The sequence below is a fragment of the Delphinus delphis genome, chromosome 16 (assembly GCF_949987515.2).
Source record: "Delphinus delphis chromosome 16, mDelDel1.2, whole genome shotgun sequence".
NCBI lineage: Eukaryota > Metazoa > Chordata > Mammalia > Artiodactyla > Delphinidae > Delphinus > Delphinus delphis.
This window is the reverse complement of record NC_082698.1, coordinates 31,107,858-31,127,170: the sequence shown is the minus strand read 5'-3', so window position 1 is coordinate 31,127,170 and position 19,313 is coordinate 31,107,858. Positions and strand designations below refer to the sequence as shown.

General features: G+C 47.2%; 1 protein-coding gene across 1 annotated transcript in view; it reads right to left on the bottom strand.

The window, feature by feature from the left end:
* The window catches only part of TLL2 (tolloid like 2), a 128,971-nt gene that overhangs the window by 29,698 nt on the left and 79,960 nt on the right, over positions 1–19,313 (bottom strand). Inside the window, exons 6-9 of the mRNA XM_060033620.1 lie at positions 16,472–16,650; positions 15,219–15,324; positions 7,702–7,826; positions 4,991–5,106 (exon numbers count right to left, since the gene is read on the bottom strand). Coding sequence (XP_059889603.1) covers positions 4,991–5,106; positions 7,702–7,826; positions 15,219–15,324; positions 16,472–16,650 — 526 coding nt within the window. The remainder of the gene's footprint in view (positions 1–4,990; positions 5,107–7,701; positions 7,827–15,218; positions 15,325–16,471; positions 16,651–19,313) is intronic.

Below are 19,313 nucleotides of genomic sequence, written 5' to 3'. Positions count from 1 at the left end.
TTACCCTTTAGCATACAGAGCTTTCAGACCACAGTAGGAGTGTCCTCTCAAAAGCACATTCACAGGAAACCTCATGACATTCAATAATAAACCTTAAACAGGATGGGGAATAAACAGAGGAGATGGGTTCTTTGGTTCTGTCTGGGGAATAACTTGGGCTTTTGAAGTCACTTGGTGGTTTATAGAAAGCAAGATGCATTAAAAAGACTGGTCGGGATGCGCTGAGACTGGGGATTTGGAAGGAGGTAAGAGGTCAATGGAGTTTAGAGATACGAAAAGATCTTAAAACATCATCAATCATTCCAAAGGGTTTGGGGTGAACCCGAGTGCATCCGAGCACCTCTGTGATCAGTGTTCCCCTGGCCATGACCTCACTCTTCTGAGGTGTGGTGTGTCTAACAGCCTTCCTACAGTTAGTCCATTCATTCATTTATTCATTCATTCCACCATTGTTAGTTGACCTACTGTGTGCCAGTCTGTGTTGGCCAATCAAGATAGAAAGATCAGTAAGACAGAGTACTTGCCTTTAAGGAGCTCAGAGAATGAGGGAAGGGCAGATGTGCCAAGCCAATTAGAACACTATGGAATAAATGCTGAGAAGAAAGGGATGGACAGAAAGGCACTCTGGAGCCCCAAGGAAGGAGAACTAGATTCTGCCCGGGAAAATCTGGAGAAGGCTTCTCGGAGGAGGTGGCATTTAACCTAAGGAGAATAGGGGTCCAGGGGCCAGAGAAGGAGGGCCAGACAGAATTTTGATGCAAGGGACTGACACGAGCAGAGCAAGGAGATGTCTGGGGAGCCGCGCCGTGCGTCCAGCAGGGTCATTGTGTGCGTGTCTGGAATGAGGGGGCAGAAGAGGTGAGGAGGAGTGAAGGCTGGGGAGGGGGCTTCCGAGGGACTGGGAAGGAAGGTTTCCAGTCCCTCTGGACACACTTGAGGCCATTCAGTGGTGCCCCTGCCCACAAGCAGTGGAGGGGGAGGGGGGCCCTACAGACTTGCACCCCTTCCAAATCAGACGGCCCAGACCGAGGTCAGGTTTGCTCTCTCCCTTCAGCCCCCTTCAAGCCCCGCCATGCAAGTGCCCGGGATTGTCTGGCTGCAGCTCCCAAGTGGGCTCCCTGCCCGTCCTCGGCGTGCACCTTGCCTGCCGTCTCTCAGCCCTTTCGCTCTCCAGAGTCCCCTGAAGTGCCCTGCCCCAGCTCCTGCACCTCTGACCCTATCTATGGCTTTTCCCACTCGGGGGGACCTTGCTATCGGGCAGTTCATCTTTTTCTAGCGTCTTCACTCTCCTCCCTCCGCTGGCCACTTTCTTTTCTATTCTTACAGCCCCGGGTCCCACTGTCTCTAAGTAAACCCCTTAGGCTGGAGGGCTGCGGGTCAAAGTTTGCAGTGCCCTCCCGGCCACATCGAAAGGACTTAGTTCTTTGTCCTTGTTCTCTGGCCCCTCTGCTTTGAACCTCTCCTCTCTGGTTTCCACTGTTCTCTCTCCTCGGCTGGCTCCCGTCCTCCCCGCTCCCCTTCTGAGGTAAGGACACCTCAAAAGAAAGCATTGTCCTCCAAGCTTCCCTGTCTGTAGGTGACGCCCTCGCCCCGATCACTGAGGTGCTGTACCTTGGGGTTAGCTCTCCTTGGCCTCTATTGCTTATCCCAGGGCTGACGGACTTTCTTCCTTTGAGATGTCTGAGTCCCCGCTCCAGGTCAGTCTCGCTGCCCCTTCAACAGCCCTGCCTGCGTTGTTCCTGCTGAGATGATTCCGGAACCCCTCCCTGCCGTGCCCCCGTCCATTCTGCACCCTAGGTCTTCTGGATCAATCTTGCACTTACAGCTCATGTCTACCAGATCCCTCCTGTGCTCAGAAAACTTCAGCAGCTCCCTATGCTCCCATCTCATAAATTAAGCTCTGATTACTTTCCAGAGCCTCCAGCACCCATCCCATGTGACCTTATTTCCTGGCGCACCCTGATATATCCATGCTGATAAGACCCTCCCATGCCTGGATAGGGGGCCCCTCCCTCCCCCCTGAGTCCTTCCCTGATTTCCCGGATGGATATGATCTTTCCCTCTTTGGAACTCCTCCCTCCCTATCTTAGAGTGACTCTAGAGCAGGCATTTTAGAGGCAGGCAGATCTGGATTTCCTCCCAGCTCTACCCTTCCTGGCTCTGGAATCTTGGGAAAATACTTGTCCTCTTGGGCCTTTAGCCTCCTTGTCTGGAAAGAAACATGCACACCATTGGGCTGTTGAGGGGACTGCACGAGAAACTGTACATGGCGTGTGTAGTGCCATGCCTGGCACATAACAGACACTTGATGAATGGCGATTCAAACATCAAGCCACACTGAACGTACACTTCATGCACCATGAACCGGACACACAAAGTGCTCTTCACACAGGCTGCCCATCTTGAGTGTGTCTACCAGCTCCCTTGTTCAGGTCTCAGGACAAGGAGCACCGTCTTCCACAAAGCCCTGTGATCTCCTAGGAGATGAAGTCAGCACCAGAAAATAACTGGCCAGCTTACCTGCTGTGTTGTAGTGTGTGTGTGTGTGTGTGTGTGTGTGTGATGTCACTTTTCTTTCAACCTGCTTGTGGATTAGAATCACCTCAGAAGTTAAAAAGATACCAGTGCCAAGCAAATGCCCCTCCTTCAATTAAATGAGACTCCCTAGGGGTGCAGGGAGGACCCCAACTAAACTCTAAGTCCCTTGAAGACAGGGGTTGTATTTAGATTTCTTTCGTCTCTCCTGCGGTGCTAGCATTCAGGTGGAAGGGCTCGGTAATCCTTGCTAACTGGTTGCAATATAATTCTTCAGCCTTTGCTTTTTAAAATTTCAGAAAGGAAATGTTATTACAACTTCCTTGGTAACATGTTCACGATCTGAATGAACGGATAATTATTCAGGCTAATTATTTAAGTATGTTAGTGAACCATAAAGACCATAGGGGAAGAGGTGATGAACAAGAGGTGAAACTCAAATCAGTCAAGTTTGCTGATGACCAGCAGCTCTGGGGAAGGCTGGGTGGGTGAAGCAGAAGTTGAAATAATTGGTTTTGGAATTTCAATGATATATTCTCCCTGCCCCCAGTCAGCAATAATAATTAAGGCTTGGTGAATCTCATGCAGTTCAAACAGATCACAGAGCCTCTGCTATTCAGGGCAATTCAACAATTTAGGGATTGCCAGATTCCTTCCTCCCCCTCCTCCTTCTTCCCTCCCGTGGATGCCTCCTGCAGGCACAGGGACCTCATCTGCCCAAGGCAGACAGGTCTGAAGTTTCTCAGGCTCACGATGACAACCACACAGTCATAAATGCTTAGAGCCAGAGGAAGGATGTGTGCGTGTGGCTGTTGTGTGTGTGCGTGTGTGTGTGTGTATGTGTGCATGTGAGTATGTGTGTATGAATGCATGTTCAAATGTCTATCAGCCTGTCCCCTTTGTGGAATAATTTAGGATGATAGTTAAGCATTCAGGCTCTCAGAGTCAAATTGCCTGGGGTCAAATCCCAATACAACAAACTGAGTAGCCTTAAGCGAGTCCATTTCCTTAACTGCAAAGTGATGTGGTAATAGCGCCAATCACATGAAGCTGTTGTGAGGATTAAATGAGAGACTCCACACTATATGCTGAGAATAGCGCCCAGCCTGCAGAAAATGCTCACAATGGTCTAAGCCATTGTTTCTCTCTAGTTATCACAGTATATTTAACTCAACATTTAAGTGGACATTTTTTTTATAGTGATGAATTAGGAATATCTGAAGATTGGCTACAGGCACCTGAAAATCCAACACCTCCCACCGCACGCCCATCCAGCCACTCATCCATCTACACATCCATTCAACAAATAATACTTATTGTATGACTCTGTGCCATGGGCTGTGTTGGGTGCTGACGTGAACCATGTCTGTACTCAGTGAGCTTAGGGTCTAGAAAGGGGACGGCCAAATAGCCAGCAGTCGTGATCCTGCGAGAGAAGCCACGACAGGATGCCTGCAGGGAGACAGACCCGAGGGGCAGAGATGCAGAAGTAGCTGCATCTAGGTTGAGACACCATGAAGAACCCTTGGCTTTGTAGTGAAGTGTAGGGAAAAATACAAGCTTCGAGGTGCAGAAGGCCCAGTTCCCAGTTCTATATCTTCCTCTGAATGTGGGCAATTTTAAAAATGTCTGGGCCTCGGATTCCTTGTTCAAATAATGGATATAAGGAGATGAACCCTGCAGAAAGGTTAAGAATATACCACCCCTGGACCAGGGCAAAAGAGACCCCTGAGCTGGGCTCAAGTTTAGAGGGTCATGGAATCTTCAGAACCAAAGGAATTGCCTGTACAGAGTTTTCCCAGCTCCTAGACTGCACCTCAGGAGCCCAGGACCTTGGAATTCCCTGCCCAAATAGCCCTGAGGCCGCTTCCAGGTGTACAAGGATCTCTGCCCTGGATCCATCCTCCCGAGGGTGGACAGCACACCTGGCCAGTCCACCTCCACTGGAGAAGGAGTCAAGAAACAGCTGTTTGCAAGGTAGGAGTGGAGGGTGCTTGGGATTGTGGGCTGGGGGTTGCCCTGGGTGCTCCTAGATGGAGCTGGGGCTGGGAAGAGGAAGAGGGGCCAGCCGTGGTTGGGGGCTAGCTCTCCCTGTAGTGCCACCTTCCAGAACAGCGCTCCGAGGTGTCAAGAAATTCTAAATTGGATCCTCACCTTCCAGGGCATCCTGATGGTGTATTTATCAAGGGAGGAGGGTGGCACCTACTTTGTTTTACATACTGTGAGCTTGATTTATAGCCCCTGTAGACATTTAGTACATAGGCCTCCATTTGTATGGGGGAGGCTGGTGGGAAAGTCCAGAAATCATGAACGTTAAGCAAGCTTGCCCAGTGACTGGCACATAGTAGGTGCTCATAACAGCTATTATTATTACTATTAATAATAATACTAGTTCCTCATGCCTCACCCAACTCAAAGAATGCGCTGTCATTTCCTGAGGTGGTTTCATACCTACCTTTTCCCCTGGAGTGACCGATATCCTCCAGACACAGTGGGAATAAGAAGGGTAGCCATTCGGGAAACCGGGTGCGGAAAAGTTTCCCGTCGTGTCCTGCAGGGTCTCCCCACATGCTGCACAAGCAAAACAACACGTGTGATCCAGGCATGTGCACACACTCCCCGCCCATGCAGCCCCCTGGACAGGGCTGCTGAGCAAATTCACCCCTTTACCAGCCAAAGCTCTCAGAACACCTTGGCAAAAAGCATGTCAGGCAGATTGACATTTTTCTTGCAAAATGTCAATAAAATAAAAGCAAATACATGTCAATAAGAGCAAAAATCGGGGCTGGGGGCCAAAAAGTAACACCCCAGGGGTTTCTTCTGAGCCTCTCAGGATTGAGTACAACCTAGAGGTTTGAATCTCAGCTCTCTAGCCAGTTGTTTGGTGGTGGGCAAATATCCCAGCCTTGCTGGGCCTCAGTTTTCTTTTCTGTGAAATGGGTGGGACCTACCTAGAGGGTTAAAGAAACCATCTGCATTACATGAAATGGCTCAGTGCAGTGCTCAGCACACTGTGAGTTCCCCCCCTACATAGTGGCCATTATAATTACTGCTAATAATATCTGTGGCAGAGAGAATACAAAAGTGCAAGCACATGGAGCAAAAAGAAAATGCTTTGAAATTTATTTCAGCTGTTAGTTGGAATCCTGTCTCTTCTTTTTCTGCTACCCACCTCTGAAAGAGCTACGGAATAGTCAAGAAAACAGAGGAAAATGACCAGAAGCACAGGAAGCTGGAATATTCTAGAGTAGGCTATTCTGCCCTTGAATGTTTGAGGGTTGCCTGGAGTCTAGAACCTAGTCCTATGTATGTGAAAAATATTTCCCCTAATTTGTCCTCAAAAGAAAAGGTTATGCGTAAGCTTGGAAGCTGCAGCTTTTGTATCCCCTCATCTCTAGGGATTCAGACCCCAAAGACAGGTACATCGGTTTGCTGAGTGCCCCTCCTTTCATGGGGCCACCTCCAGAGTGTGGGAAACACACTTCCTTACATTTCTTTTCCTACATGCAATTCAGCGTCTGCGCGGCAACCACCTTTGCTTTCAGTTACTACTTGAAACTATTTGAAGATGCAGTTTTTGGAGCTGCAGGAAGGAAGAGCTGGAGAATGGCCCATATCGGCCTCAGGAAATCCTGGATATCGGGGCTTCAATATCATGTTACCGAACAACTGCCAGGCATCATGAGGATTATGCCCAGCAGTGAACACCCCCGAGGGTTCCATGGAAATTATTTTAGAATAATCGTCAACGTTCTGCAAGAACATACACATTACTGCATGGCTCCATGGTATTTACCAGCTGCTTCCAATCCTTTCGGGAAGTAAGAAGCATATACATTATAACTAAATAAATACTATGGCATTTCCCAGGGAACGCTATAAGGTTCCTCTTTCAATTCAGCAAGGTTATATGATATGTGTATCCTGTATTTCAGCCCTAACATGCCCCCAGATGACTAATAGCTGGATGGGCTTATTTCCCAGAGTGTCGTGATGGAGCAGTCCCACACGGTCCTTTGAGCACCCCGTCCTTTGCACACGAGCTGGGGAAGCCAGAGACCTTTTCTGTGCAGGTGCAGGGCACAGATGGTCGGGGGGTCTCCCAGAACAGTGGCCTGGAGGGAAGCAGTGCCAGCACTGCGGTCCTTTAGGGGTCGAGTATGGTTGTCGCTTTGCGAGTGAGCGTGTGCTGCCGGCAGTGTCGTTTGAAAACAAGCCGAGAGTCCAATTTTCTAAGATGGCCCCTATTCCAAATATTCTGTCCCGTGATCGAACCACGTGTTTGGTCTGAGAGTTTGGAAAAGGTTGCTGGACCTTTTGGTAATGGAATTTCTTTCTTCCCCGCCAAACCACCAAATCGCCTTCTCACCCATCACTGGTAAAAACTTGGCTGCTGTCAAGGAGCGCTTTACACTGAAGCTCAGCAGCTTAAAGGGGCCAACGTGAGCTCCCCGCTGGGAGGCAAGGGGGGCGGGGGTGACAAAGCTGAAGCCAACGAGATGGAAGCAAAGAGGGCAAAGTCAAGGGGCGGGGGGTTTTGAACTGGCAGAGAAGCAGACATCTGCTTGGATCCAGTGTACCGTCCCGTCTCCAATGGCAGAATACTGGCCACTGACTAGCACTCTGGATGGCTAGGAGAGCCCAAGACCATAGAAATGATCTCATTTACAGCACTGAGATGCCCTCTGCCTTCCAGTGTTTGGGAAGCTGGCTTCTACCGTTTCAAAAGCATTCTCCTTCACTCTTTGCCTTTCTGCAAAACCTGGGGTTCTTGTTTTACCAAACCCACATCCCCTACTCCCATAGAAAGGAGAGTGCTTTGACCCCTATGGGAGGCACACCGCATTGGACTCCCGTTCACTACTGCACCACTACGCCTCTTCCTCTTCTGAACGTCAGGGCTTTGCCGGAGAATTCCAAAGCTTCCCACAAGTTAAGCTGTGGGCTCTAAGACCTATTGTTTGCTTCACCACCTGCAGCCCCTCCACCGCTGGGCTTTCTGCACTGTCCAGCACCTCAGCATGCCAGGAATGACAACTGCCAAGGGGGAGACTCTTCATGTCCCCCAAGGAGTCTTCCCAGCACCAGGGATGTTTGCCTGTGGTGGTTGAGTTAAGTTGTCTCCATGGTGCTCTGGAGGCCCTGGAACCCCTGCGATTCAGTTACCTGGGCATTTGTACAGCTTCCTGGCTTGAGCTATGTCTCCCTGACTGAGCCGCACACGCTGGCCAATGGTTGGCCTGATGCCATTGTCGTCTCGACGGGGGAGGATGGTGTCTAAGAAAACTCCTCTACAGGAAGAAAGGAGAGAGCGAGAAAGGAGAACGAAAAGTCAAGGCTGTCAGGCTGTCCGCGTGGGGATTTCGAGTCTTCATTTCCTTTGCCCGCAACCCCATGAACATTCCTACCCCCTGGCCTGCTCGCCCCAGGCTGACATGACTCATGACGTTGCCTCCCCTTGTGCTGGCATGTTAGCATTCCATTTCTTCAGCTGCCGGCTCCCTTTCCAATGGGAAAATGACTCTGCCAAGTTTAAAACTATGTCCTAGCCCAGTGGCCCTGAGGGCTTCCTTACTGAAGTGTACCGAGCATCTCCACAAAGGCCCTGACAGGTCCAGGCCCCAGGGCCCCCCCACTGCACAGCTGCAGGGAGCACCATTCAGAGAGACAACTGTGTGAGTGGCGCCCTCTGGAGTTGTGCGACGGGCAGCTCCCAAAATGGGTAAGTCTTGGAGAGGCTCCAGAGAAAGCTTGGGAACCAGTACAGTGTGAGGTTCTCAGGGGCTGGTCAGCAAGCGCTCGTTGATGAATAAAGCAGTTCAGAGTTTGGGGGCCTTAGCTGGCAAGAGGGATAATCAGACGGAAAACGGGATGAATGCAAAGAACAGGAGGTAGTCAAGAGAGCTCTGGCCTAGAGATTTCTGTGCAAGGCCTCACTGCCACCTGTAAGGCCTCACTTGCCTCGGACAAGTCCCTTCCCTCCCTGAGCCTCAGTTCACCCCTCTGAACAGTAAGAGATTGGCCTAGATGGTCATGGCAGCCCCTTCTAACGTTCACATCTCATTCTGCTCCAGTGGGAGTGAAACCTAAAAGGAGCAAAGCAGACGAATGTCCACCAGGATGCCTGCCTGGGTACTGGCTCTATTCACGCATCCATTTGGTGGGTGTGGTTTACCCCCTGCCTGATCTTCCCACTCTGCTTCCAGACCCCCAACCTGGGACCTCTCCTGGAGGGTAGGGCCTTCCCTTGAAAGGACACCTTCTCTAGTTACCACCCTATTCCTTTCTGTCCCTTCTTAACCAAGTTTCTGGAAAGAATTGTCTCCATTCTCTGGCTGCCTACCTCTCCTTCACTCCTCAATCCAACTGCGATCTGACCACGCCAGCAATGGTCCCCAGTCCCCGACCAACTGACAAGTCAGATGGCCCCTTGCCAATGCTCACCCGCCCTCTCGGCAGCACCGCCCCTTTGCTGGCCCCTCCTCTCTTGGACTCTCTTCTCCCTGGTTCCCAGGCACTGCTTTCTCTGAGCCGTAAGTTAGGATCTCTCCCTCTTCTGCTTCCCAGGAGTGCTATCCCTAGGGTTCCGCCCTCCCCCTCTTCTCTCCTCTCTCCTCTCTCTTGCTCCACTTGCTTCCCTGGGTTTTAACTGACACTTACAGGCTGACAGCTAATTCTCTGATTCCAGCTCTAGAACCATCTGCTAAGACAGAAGTCTGGTGACCGCTCCACTGCACTGTCCTTTGGAGCTCTTATATGCAACTCATTCAAAACCTAATGCATTCCGTCCTCCAGCTCCTTCCATGAATCTGTCTTCTGAGACTGAATCTGAAGGTGCCCTTGGCTCTGTCTTCTTCCTCCCACTCCCTTGTCAAAACTGGGAACCAGGACCTGTCCATGGCACCCTCTCTACATCCCCTGGATCTATGCCTTCCTCCTCATTCCAGACCACTGGTTTAGCAATCAGCATCCCCTTCCTGAACTCTCTTTCCAGTAGCTTCTCAACTGGCCTCCCCCCTGTAGACTCTGCCACCTCTGCTCTACCCTCCACAATGCTGCAACGTGATCATCCTGAAATGTAAGGACAGGCATGTGCCCGCTCTGCTTACGGGCCTTCGCTGACTTCCAATCACCACCTGGATCTCCAGGCCTGTGGCTCGCTGGCTTCTGCCTTTCTCTCCTGACACCTCCACCTCACTCGTTATCATAAGCAAGCTAGTACTCCTGCCAGCCCCAAAAATGCCCTTAAACAAGCTGTCCTCTGCCCAGGCTGCCCATCCCCCATCTTCTTGACCACTACCAAACTCCTGTTCATCCTCCAAAACACCACCAGATGGCTTTCCCTCTTAAAAGTCTTCCCAAGCCCTTTCTATCCCTCCCATCCTGAGTGAACCACTCCTTCCTCTGGGCCTTATTCACCTAATACGATATGATTCTTCTTATCATACTGTATTGTCTTTTTTGGGGTGATGATAATTGTCTTTTCTGCTAAACAATAAGTTTCTTCAGCAGAGAGGCTGGGTCCTTCGTCTCTATGCCCTCAGGGACCAAAGCGTAGCCAACTCAAAAAATGCTTCTTGAATTAATTTACGCAGCCAAGATAGGACATTGGCATCAAAAGATTTTGCAAAATAATTATTTATACTCAAAAGGAAATGCAAAAATGCTTGTTACCTAGTTATTAGCTGCTCTTTCCTTTTTCTTCTCTTTCTCTCTCAAACATTTCCTTTTCCCTAAATTCTGCACTACTTTGGAAAATATACATTATCCGTAGTTCCTCCTTTTTGTTTGTGTAGATACTTTTCCCCTAAATCAGATTTCAAGCTCGTTTTCTTTCCTATATTAGCACACCAGAGCCTAGATTGCCTGCCGATGTCCTTTTCAGCACCGCTCTCCCTAACATTTAACCACCTGGCCTGTCTCTCTCTAATTCCCATCGCCTTATCTCTGGGTCCTTCAGAGAAACTTTTGTGGAATCTTTGGTCTCCCTCAGTGACCTCACCAAGTTTGAAACCACAAGTGATAACTCTACATAAAATTCTAAATTAATCACATATGAATCTTAAAAATGGGTACTTCTGGGCTTCGCTGGTGGCGCAGTGGTTGAGAGTCCGCCTGCCGATGCAGGGGACACGGGTTTGTGCCCTGGTCCGGGAAGATCCCACATGCAGCGGAGCGGCTGGGCCCGTGAGCCATGGCCGCTGAGCCTGCGCGTCCGGAGCCTGTGCTCCGCAACGGGAGAGGCCACAACAGTGAGAGGCCCGCGTACCGCAAAAAAAAAAAAAAAGGGTACTTCTGCCTTAACATAAAATGTGTTCACTTGTAATCGTTTTCTTGATTCCCCTGGAGAAAGACATTTTGCTGCATGAAATGCAAGGCTCAGTACAATCTCTTGGCAACTCAGGCTAAATGACCATGTGGAAGCCCACACAGTGTAGGCAGCTCAGGCAGCAGCCTGCTGTGTGGAGAGTGCGTGCTCACACCCGCTGTGCATTCACAAGACCTTCCTATGTGCCAGGCCCGGCCTGGACCCTTTAAATGCACCATCTCATTTAATCCCCATAAACACCCTAGGAAGCAGGTGCCGTTTATTAGGGGTCCTCTCTACAGGTGAGAAAACCAAGCCTGCGGAGCCTAAGGGACTCACCCGAGTACAAAGCTAGTGATGGGGAGCCAGCCGTGAACTGGACGCAGGCAGGCCTGGAACCTGCCTCCTAGCATCTACCTCCCTCCAGCCAGTGTTTCCCACCACCCAAGAAACAGGTCTTAATGTCTGTTAGGTACGTGGTAGAGTTAGGAAGCTTGGAAACCTCTGAAACCAAAGCAGGAGGAACCACCTGGGCTCACACTCAGACAGCTCTGCGAGCTGAGACTCCCTCCCCTGCACGTCCCTGAGCTGCCAGCACAGCGGTGGGCTGTGGAAGATGTTTACTACAAGAGACATCCCTATATAAACCGCTGCAATTACATCCCCCCCTTTTATGTAGGACACTCTCAGCATTGACATTCTGCTAAACTAAGAAAGGGTTTGGCAGATGCCCTTAGGGAATAAAACTGTCAGCTCTGAGTTCTCCAAACAAAGAAGCCCCTGTACCAGAGAACTGTTTCCTAATCTCCTGGACCCTTGCCCAACAAAACCTCCAAAGACATCACTCCCCACAGCCCGGGTCCAACCATGGGGAGGAGGGAGGGACTGCAATAAACTAGAGGGAATAAAGTTGGAAGGACAATCGTAAAGACACACGAAGATTGGGTTTCCCATCAGCGGGAATAGCATTTGCCTCTGAGATGAGCAAATGTTCTATAGGCCATTTTCTACTCTTTTACAGAATCAAAGACAATGTGCGGGCTAGCTCCAGGGGATATGTGACCAAGAGTAATGACATGGAACTAGGGAGAGGGAAAATCTTACAAAAAGTACCCAGTTAAAGACTCCATTGATAAATGCCCCCAATGAACAAAGTAGTTTTCTGAAAATCCATGCAGAAAATTGGCATAGGGGACAATGCTACAAAATAGATTTGCCAAAATCATTCTCAACTCTGGGGCAGGGGTGTGAAGGTAGCTGCGGCGGATTGTTAAAATAACAAGTCTGTGCCTCCTAACATCCGTATCCCTCTGCAATACGAAGTTGCAACTCCTCCCATTAAGAGGTAGAATCTCTTTCTTCATCACTTGAATCTGGGCTCGTCCTGAGCCTTGCTCTGGCCAACAGAATGTGACAGAGGTGATGTCATGCACATCCTAAAGCCTGGGTCTTAAGAGTCTTAATGAGTATTGCCGTGGGAGCAATCCCAGGCAAGACCAGAGAAGAATGAATCAGAATGACCCACAATGTCATAAAAAATAAGTTTTTATGAGCTGTTAAGTTTGGGGGTAGATTGTTGTACAACGATAGATAACATCACGTGAGCAGAAGGGGACTTCTGCCGCCCTTTGACCCCTTCAGGGAAGCTGCTCCTCTCCTAACTAGCCGCCCGTCACACCCATGTGCTGCTCCCTTGCCAAGCTCCCTTCTAGGTGGACTTTTGATGAGGAACTGTTATTTCATGGGTTTGGTCCATGGGTTTCCATTGGTCTGTGCTGATAAAATCCTTCACGCTGACAATGGTGTTAAAACGGTTATCTCCTGAGGGGCAAAAGGGATGGCATTACGGGTTAGAAATCAGAAAAAAAAAAAAGAATTTTTTTTCTTGAAAGACAAGAAAAGAAATGTTGGTGCCAGAAGACAGTCTGTCTTCACTCTTGCCTCGGCCTCTGGCTTCAGAGCTTTGCACAGTTACTGGCACGTCGCAGGCATGGAGAAGGCAATGCAGTTTCTACATCCCATTTGTAGTAATTTATCCAAAATTTCCTACATAATAGAAACTCGTAGGTTCTTCTTAATGAAGTGACCACTGTAACTGCATGTGGAAAGAACTGCAATGAGACGATGGACATTTCTTCCCTCACCTAGTCCCCAGCACTGCGGATCTCCTGTCTCCTTCGACTCATTCATTAATTTATTCATTTGACAAATATTTATTGAACAGCTACTCTGTGCCAGGCGCTGTGTTGGGTGCTGGGGATTAGAAGAGAATGAGATAGTCTCTGTCCTCAAAGATCTCAGTCCAGTGAGGGAGAGGAGAATGCAACAGATAAATATTAATAAATAAATTTATAAGAATAATTGATAGATAAGGTATAAAGCAATATGAAGAGTTTGGACAGCTATAAAAACAAGACCCAAGGTACAAGCTTCTCACCTGGACCAACTTGACCTTGATTCCCTGAAAAAAATCAACACTTTGGCTCTACTTAGCCGCCTGCAACCCCTGGGGCCGATGCGATGTGAGCTGGCTATTCCCTAAACCATTTCCCAAACCTGAATCAGTCCCACCTCCACACCCAAGCATCCCACCTCTGACATCTGCAGAGGGGCCACTTATCCTGACTCTCACACCCCCAGGGTAGGTCCCTCAAAGTCTCAGTTTCCCAGCGTGGAAGAGGAAGCCTCGGATTTCCAATACGGCAATGAGTGTGATCATATCTGTCAATCCCTCACCCATTCTCATTAAGAAATTACAACCTGAAATGTTCGAGCTGGAAGGGGCTCAGGGAACATCTGGTCCAACTCTCTCATGAGGGAACTGAGGCCCAGGGAGGTGGCGATTTGACCCTACACACAGCTGCCCCGAATTACTGTCTGGACCTCCTTCAACAGCAAGGTACATGGGAGAGAACGAGGGCTAGAATCCAGCCTTTGACTCTCAGTTCAGTGGTCTTGTCACCACATCACATTGCCTTCTGTGTCTTCTGATAAAAAGCGAGGAGAAGAGTAAAGAAAACAGGGTAGGTCACTCCCATGCCAGGTGTTCAAAGATGCTAACTTTGGCCAAACTCCTCCCATTAGAGTTCTGGAGAGCCCCCCCAGAGCACAGTGCCCCCGTGGAACGTGGGATGCTGAGGGTTGGAGGATGTCTCCCACGGTTCTACGACCTCATCAACAGGGTGCTTTCAGCAGCCGTACCCAAGAGCCAATCAGCCTGCGTAAATAGTCTTCCTTCCACTCCCAAGAGCACTATGTCTCCTGACCTAATGGTTTCCTTTGATCTTTATGGACACAGAGACTTATGAAATGGATTGTTTCCCTCTTTGCTATGACTTGCTAGGAAGCACAGGGCAGGGTTTTCTGCCAACCCCAACAAAGGGTACATGACTTTATGGCATATATTCTGAATACCAAACTGATGCCAAGCTTCAACTTAGCCATCGACCCTTATATTTCCCTCCCCCATCCCCAAGTCTTCTCACCTAGTTTTTCTTCTTGTATATATTGGGAATCACCTCAAATCTTTTTTAATGATTAAATAAATAAAGAGCAAACAAGCTGGTTTTAAGAAGAGACCGGGGGAAAAATGCCAAGAGAGAATACTCGCACTGTGTCTCCTTTAAGTCGAGTGGAAAGACCTACAAAACTGGGACTAGCAGGGGAAAACTTCTATATACAAAACACTTATATGATCTAGAAGCAAGGGCAATACAGAAAATACTTAAATACTGGGTCCAGCACAGCACGAACTCATCAAAACAGATCCTGCTGATGCCAGCTGTACATAACTGGTGTGACCACGCTTGAGGAAAACAGCTACCATCGTGCGCAGCCAGCAGGCAGGAGACCTGGAGTTTTGTTCTCACTCTAACCCCAGCTACCTGCGTGCCCACCAGCTGGCCGGAGCCTCATTTTCTTCTAAAATGAACCCATGATTTACCACCCTCCCAGCTCTGGCACAGTCTAGGTCCCAATAAACCACACTGCTTCTAGGAGAACTGGTTAGCGTCACCATGCTTACATCAAGGACATACTTTAGAAGATACCCACCCTCCCCCCCACTGGAAATTTTATAAGGAGCCTCTAAGTTATTATCCCAGCTAACCTCTTGATAATTTCCCTTTTCTAGTTTGCTGTTTGTGACACGAGGGCATGATGAAACACCAGCTTCACAATGGGATTCAATCTTATTAGCGGGAACCTGATTAGATTATATTTCACTGCAGCCCAGAGGCCACTGTATTTCAAGGACAGACACGCCAACTGTGCTAGGGACATGCAGAGACCCGCTCTCTGCAGACCTCCAGGAATCCGACCCAAGCCTGCGGCAGGCACATTACAACACAGACGAGGCATAACCATAGATTCCGACCTTGAGAAGGTGTTCCGGGCGTAGTGCATGATGCTGTCAAAGTCGTACATCTCTCCCAGAGAGCTCACTTCCCCAGCTTCCATTTTTAAGAAATTATACTCCTGACCTGTGACATAACACTCTGTTAAGGCCTTTGAAAACCAAGGCAGGCACCTGAAAGGAGGCACAGGAGGGAGAAGGAGGGCCCATAGCAACTTCCGAGAGCTCTGTTAGCCCAATCAGACAAATGACAGGTTTGGTGGTGGTTCTTGTTGTTTTTAACAGATTGGAAATTTGAAACAGAACAGCACTATGTGGTCGCACCCCACCACACAACACCCCTCCCAAAATGCCACTCAAAACTCCTAAACTCGGGCTTCCCTGGTGGCGCAGTGGTTGAGAGTCCGCTTGCCGATGCAGGGGACACGGGTTCGTGCCCCGGTCTGGGAAGATCCCACATGCCACGGAGCGGCTGGGCCCGTGAGCCACAGCCGCTGAGTCTGCGCGTCCGGAGCCTGTGCTCCGCAACGGGAGAGGCCATAACAGTGAGAGGTCCGCGTATCGCAAAACACAAAAACAAAAACAAAACTCCTAAACTCAGTTAGTAGACAGGTTAATTATCAGTCTGCTTGCTCAAAAAAAAAAATGGTTTTTAAATCTCTAATCTTGCTATTGACAGAACAAAAGAAAACAAATCCAAGAGTTAACTTCAACCCCACATTCACAATTCAGGCTCTCAAAAGCATTTTTAAGGCAACTATATTATTCAACCAGCTACTTTCATGTTCAGTATGAATTTATGTATAAAACTGTTTCACAGGAGGAGGTATTTTTAAGAAATCTAGACACTATCTGCCTTGGGATAGGCAGGAATACTCTTTTTACATGTACTGTATCTTAATTATATTTCAGTTTCAAAAATATGTTGCCTACATCAGCAAAAATGAGTCTTAGAAAAGCAACTGGGAGAACTCTTTTTCTGGCTTATCAGCTTTGATGCTGCAACAGTGTTCTGGTAGATTCTGTTCCTGTTAGGAAATGGAATTGGATTCCTTTACAACGTGGAAAGTTATTTCACTTCTGCTCTCTCCTACAAGCTCTGGCAGATGACCTCCCAGGAAGGGCCACCGATGGACAGTGCTAGTGACAAAGGCCTCCATACTTATAAACGAGTGTTGTCTGCTCTCCGCCGCCCCCCCACCTTTACTCCTTCCTGACCCCATGGATGCCACCTGCCTGACGGGTGTCTTCCAGGCTCCATACAGACTCCTTACCTGGCTGGATGTTCTCTCTGATGATGGTGACGTGCTGGTCTCTGTCTGGCCGGGTGTGTTCATGCCAGAACCCGACCACGTGGCCCAGCTCATGCGCCACAATCCCAAACTTGTCACAGTTTTTCCCAATGGATATGGCCTGCGGGCCTCCACCTCGGCGCCCAACATAGGAACAACAGCTGGACAGTTGCAGAAATACCCAGGTCAGCAGATCAGGGAATAGCAAGAGTCTAACACCCCTCCCTTGGGGGTGTGTGTGTGTGTGTGTGTGTGTGTGTGTCTAAAAGAAACGCAGACTTGAGAGCTGAAAATGATCTCATTGTCTAACTTCCCTCTCAACGCAGAAATTCCCTCCAAAAATGGTTCTTGACCTTTATGGTGGTCATGGATTCCCTTGAGAATCTGAAGAAAGATATGGCCTCTCTTCCAGGAAAAAAGCAACTAACTTCCCCCACCCCCCAATCTCCGCTGGACCATCTCTGATGACAAGGAGGAGACAATGGTTTCTGTAAAGCACGAGTCTTGATACTATTACCAGAGGAGCCTTAGAGATGACTCCCCTTCTGGGCACAGTTATCTTTTTAAATATATATTCATTATTCCTAATATAGAAAAGTATAAAAAATAAATTAAAATGGCCCATAATCCCACCACTCAAATAACTTCTATAAAACATTTAAAAAATACACGCCCATGTTACAAAAGATTTAAGTATTAAGGCTCTGAAGATAACCACTGTTAACAGTTTCTTAAATGCTATTCCAAAATATGTAATACATCTATGTACATATATTCTTTTAATTACAAAATACACCATGTACATTGTCCTTCATCTTGCCTTTTTTCCTCCTTAATTTATAGATCTTCTTATAACAGCACATGTAGACTTATCTAATTTTTTTCAAAGCAACATAGTATTAAAATTTATTTAATCAGTCTCCTATTAATGTACATTTAGGCTGACTCCAGTTTTTGCTATTTAAACAAAGCCTCAGGGGAGAGGGAGACAAAACAAACAAACAACAAAATGCAAAACAAAGAAACCATTAGGGTCTTTCTCGTTTGTGGCAGGGTAAATTCCTAGCAGTGGGATTAATAGAAGAAAGAGTATGTGCATCTGATATTTTGATAGATACTATCAAACTGCAATCCCAAAATGTTGCGTCTCTTTATATGCCCACTAATAGTATATTAAAAAGCCCTGTTTCCCCACAACTGGGACAGCACTGGTTTTGCCAAACTATCTTTGTCAATTTGATAGGTGAAAAGTGGTATCTCACTGTACTGAGGTTGGATAGTTTTTCATGTTTTATGTGACATTTATATTTTTTTCTTGTGAACTGTGAGATCACATCTTCCCCCAATTTTGGGGGGGTGTTCATCTTTTTATTACTGATTTGTAAGAATGCTTTGTACATTATGGGATCAAGTCCTTGACTATCAGACGTGTTACAAATATTTTTCTTGCTTTGTTATTTCTTATTTAACTTTGTTTTTTGTGTTGTTTTTGTCATATAAAATTTTAATGTAATTTCTTTATGTTCTTATGTTCTGTTTAGAAAGGCCATCTGCGTTCCAAGATTATAAGTAAACATACACTCTTGCTTCCTTCTAATACTTTTCAAATTTTTGTTTCTTTTTCTTTTCTTTCTTTTTCTTTTCAAAATGTTTATATCTTTGATCCAGCTAGAATAATTTTTGGTATAAGAAGTGAGGTAGGGCTTCCCTGGTGGCGCAGTGGTTAAGAGTCTGCCTGCCAATGCAGGGGACACGGGTTCGAGCCTTGGTCCAGGAAGATCCCACATGCCATGGAGCAACTAAGCCTGTGCGCCACAACTACTGAGCCTGTGCTCTAGAGACCTCGAGTCACAGCTACTGAGCCTGCGTGCCACAACTACTGAAGCCTGCACACCTAGAGCCCATGCTCCACAACAAGAGAAGCCACTGCAATGAGAAGCCCGTGCACCACACGAAGAGTAGCCCCTGCTTGCCGCAACTAGAGAAAGCCTGTGTGCAGCAACGAAGACCAAACGCAGCCAAAAATAAATAAATTAAAAAATAAATTAATTTTAAAAAAAAGAAGTGAGGTAGGATTCCAGCTTTATTTTTTTCACAATGAGCTATTTAATTATCCCAATGTTCAAATATCCCAATTGACTAATCCATCTTTCTCTCACTCATTTAAAATGCTACCTAAATTTGTGTATAAACATATTCATTTTAAACTCTTTTGTTCCATATTATCTATTTTTTATTGAGTTCCAAATGGTTTTAATTGTTATTATCTTCATTTGCATTTTAATATCCTATATGTTGGGATAGAACACCAAACACTCCCCTATCTCTGTCCCTGTCACTATTGTTTGGTTTCTCTCTCTCTCTCTCTCTCTCTCTCTCTCTCTCTCTCTCTCTCAGTTATTTCTACATGAAAAATTCTAATACCATTTGTTCAAGTTCTTAAAATACATGTATATACATACCCATATATACATACAAATCAGAATGGCATGAATTTATAGGTTATTTTAGGAAGTCCTGACATCTTTACTATGTTGGGCATTTCCATATCAGGAAATGGTATGCCTTTTCATTTTTTCTTCTTTTTTAAGTTTCTTTAGAGTTTTGGCATTTTCTTTCTATAAGTCTGGCATATGTTTGCATTTTTGTTAAGTTCATTCTTAAATATATTATCTACTATGTTTCTATTAAAGTTGTGATTTTTTCCATTATGAAAGTATATCAAATTATTTCATTAAAGGAAAAGTAATTAATTTTCTGTTTATTAATTTTGTAATCAGTCACTTTAATAGAGTCTCCTTTTGTTTCTGATAGTTCTTCGACT